General features: G+C 48.6%; 1 protein-coding gene across 1 annotated transcript; it reads left to right on the top strand.

Moving 5' to 3' along the window:
• Window positions 1–43: 43 nt before the first annotated feature.
• Window positions 44–2,237, top strand: GPR27 (G protein-coupled receptor 27). The gene has a single exon (XM_026074945.1). It carries the CDS (start codon window positions 44–46, stop codon window positions 1,187–1,189), a length of 1,146 nt encoding a protein of 381 aa, XP_025930730.1. The 3' UTR covers window positions 1,190–2,237.
• Window positions 2,238–2,450: the final 213 nt, after the last annotated feature.

The following is a 2,450-nucleotide window of genomic DNA, read 5'->3' as shown; positions in this document are numbered from 1 at the left end:
GCGGAGGAGGAGGAGGAGGAAGAGGAGGAGGAGGAAGGCCCCGATGGCGAACGGCAGCGAGCTGGGGAGCAGCAGCAGCCCGCACCTGCCCAGCGCCGGCGGCCTGCTGAGCGCCTCCGGGCTGAAGCTGGCCACGCTGGGCTTGATCCTCTGCGTGAGCCTGGCGGGCAACGTGCTCTTCGCCTGGCTCATCCTCAAGGACCGGCACCTGCACCGCGCGCCCTACTACCTGCTGCTGGACCTGTGCCTGGCCGACGGGCTCCGCTCGCTGGCCTGCTTCCCCTTCGTCATGCTCTCGGTGCGCAGCGGCGCCGGCGCCTGGCCCCACGGGCCCCTCAGCTGCAAGGTGCTGGCCTTCCTGGCCGTGCTCTTCTGCTTCCACGCCGCCTTCCTGCTCTTCTGCGTGGGGGTCACGCGCTACATGGCCATCGCCCACCACCGCTTCTACGCCAAGCGCATGACGGGCTGGACCTGCCTGGCTGTGGTGTGCATGGTGTGGACCCTCTCCATGGCCATGGCCTTCCCGCCCGTCTTYGACGTGGGCACCTACAAGTTCATCCGGGAGGAGGAGCAGTGCATCTTCGAGCACCGCTACGTCAAGGCCAACGACACGCTGGGCTTCATGCTCATGCTGGCGGCCGTCATCGCYGCCACCCACCTGGTCTACATCAAGCTGCTCTTCTTCATCCACGGTCACCGCAAGATGAAGCCTGCCCAGCTGGTACCAGCCATCAGCCAGAACTGGACCTTCCACGGGCCGGGGGCCACCGGCCAAGCAGCTGCGAACTGGACGGCTGGCTTTGGCAGGGGGCCCACGCCACCCACCCTCGTGGGCATAAGGCAGGCCACCCATAGCCAGATCAAGAGGCTTCTGGTGCTGGAGGAGTTTAAGATGGAGAAAAGGCTCTGCAAGATGTTCTACATGATCACCTTGCTCTTCCTGCTCCTCTGGTCCCCCTACATTGTGGCCTGCTACCTGCGGGTCTTTATTAAGGCCAGCTCCATCCCCCAGGTCTACCTGACCACCTCTGTCTGGATGACGTTTGCCCAGGCAGGGGTCAACCCCATCCTTTGCTTCATCTTCAACAAGGAGCTCAGGGTCTGTCTCCGAGCCCACTTCCCGTGCTGCCAAAGCATCCAGAGCACCCAGGGCACCATCCTTTGCGATCTCAAGAGCTTTGGGATGTAGGGAGGCTTTTCTCAGTCTGAAAAGCAAGAAAGGTGGATACCATTTTCTGTGGTTCTGCATATGATCTCCAGAGAGTGACCTGTGGGGGACGTACTAAGCCACCGCCCAGCACCCAAACCTTAGGCTGTAAGAAGCTATTTTATTTATTTTTCTATATTTTGCGTATGCTCTCCTCAGAACATAAAAGGTTGCTGTCTGTGGGAACAGGCACTTCAGCAAAACACCCCCAAACCTTAGGCTGTAAGAAGCTGTTTTTCTTTGTGATTGTGTGGTTTTTAAAAACAAAACAGGGCTCCAAGTTTCTGGTCTTGCTTCTAACGTTTCTAGACGTGATTCCAACAGATATGGATTAAGGCCATGACATTTTTTTTCCTATTCCTGTCTGTTTTGATAAAGGCTTAACAATTTTACTCATGTAATATTTGATAAAGGCCAAGACAATTTTATACTAAAGTTATTTTTGATGACCTCAAGAGGTGTTGTTTTATTATTATTTGATTTTAATTGAAGAACAAGAAGAGGAYACTTCTAATGTGGTCAGAAGTCAGTTTTTGGTGGGAGCTGTTGGGTTATTCATTCTCAAATGATTTAAGTATTTAAAGCAGTWACTTATAACTTTTGCTTGACATGCAAACACAGTGTAGAACTAATTTCAATTTTCTTGTTGCACTATTCATTTGGTAATATTTCAGAACTATTTGTGAAACGTGATTTTAAAATATCAACTTTAAAAATAATCAACTATAGCAGTTTTTAAACCTAGATTGAAATTCATATTTTACTGCCTTTATAGGAAGTTATCTACAAACCTGGGTAATACTTGTACATTTTGACTGTTTTCTTTAATAAAATATTGAAAACCTTTACTGTATGTAATTGTCTCAGAATGGCAGCATACTGCTTTGCTGACAAGTAACTTATGTATATAGAAGGTTGTATGTCTTGTGTCTGAGTAGATTTCACAGCTGAGGTTATTATGGACAAGCACAATCCTTATTTGCTGTTAGATCTCAATTTAGGTGTTTCTACCAATAAAAGTGACTAAAGCTATTTTTAAGAAGACTTAAGTTCATGATGGGCAACAGGTTTAAATAGCACAAATTTTTTTTTGTGTCTACTGAAACCAAATTTCCGCTTTAGCGAATTGCTCTTCTGTTAATGATAGAAAAGACTGGGTAATTGTGAATCACTAATTTTGCTAGGCAAAGCAGTTTCTTAACATGGTGTCTTGGTTAATACTGTACTCATTTGTAAACTATAT

The sequence above is a fragment of the Apteryx rowi genome, unplaced genomic scaffold (genome assembly GCF_003343035.1).
Source record: "Apteryx rowi isolate R43461 unplaced genomic scaffold, aptRow1 scaffold_4, whole genome shotgun sequence".
Lineage (NCBI taxonomy): Eukaryota > Metazoa > Chordata > Aves > Apterygiformes > Apterygidae > Apteryx > Apteryx rowi.
This window is presented reverse-complemented; position numbering and strand designations above follow the sequence as displayed.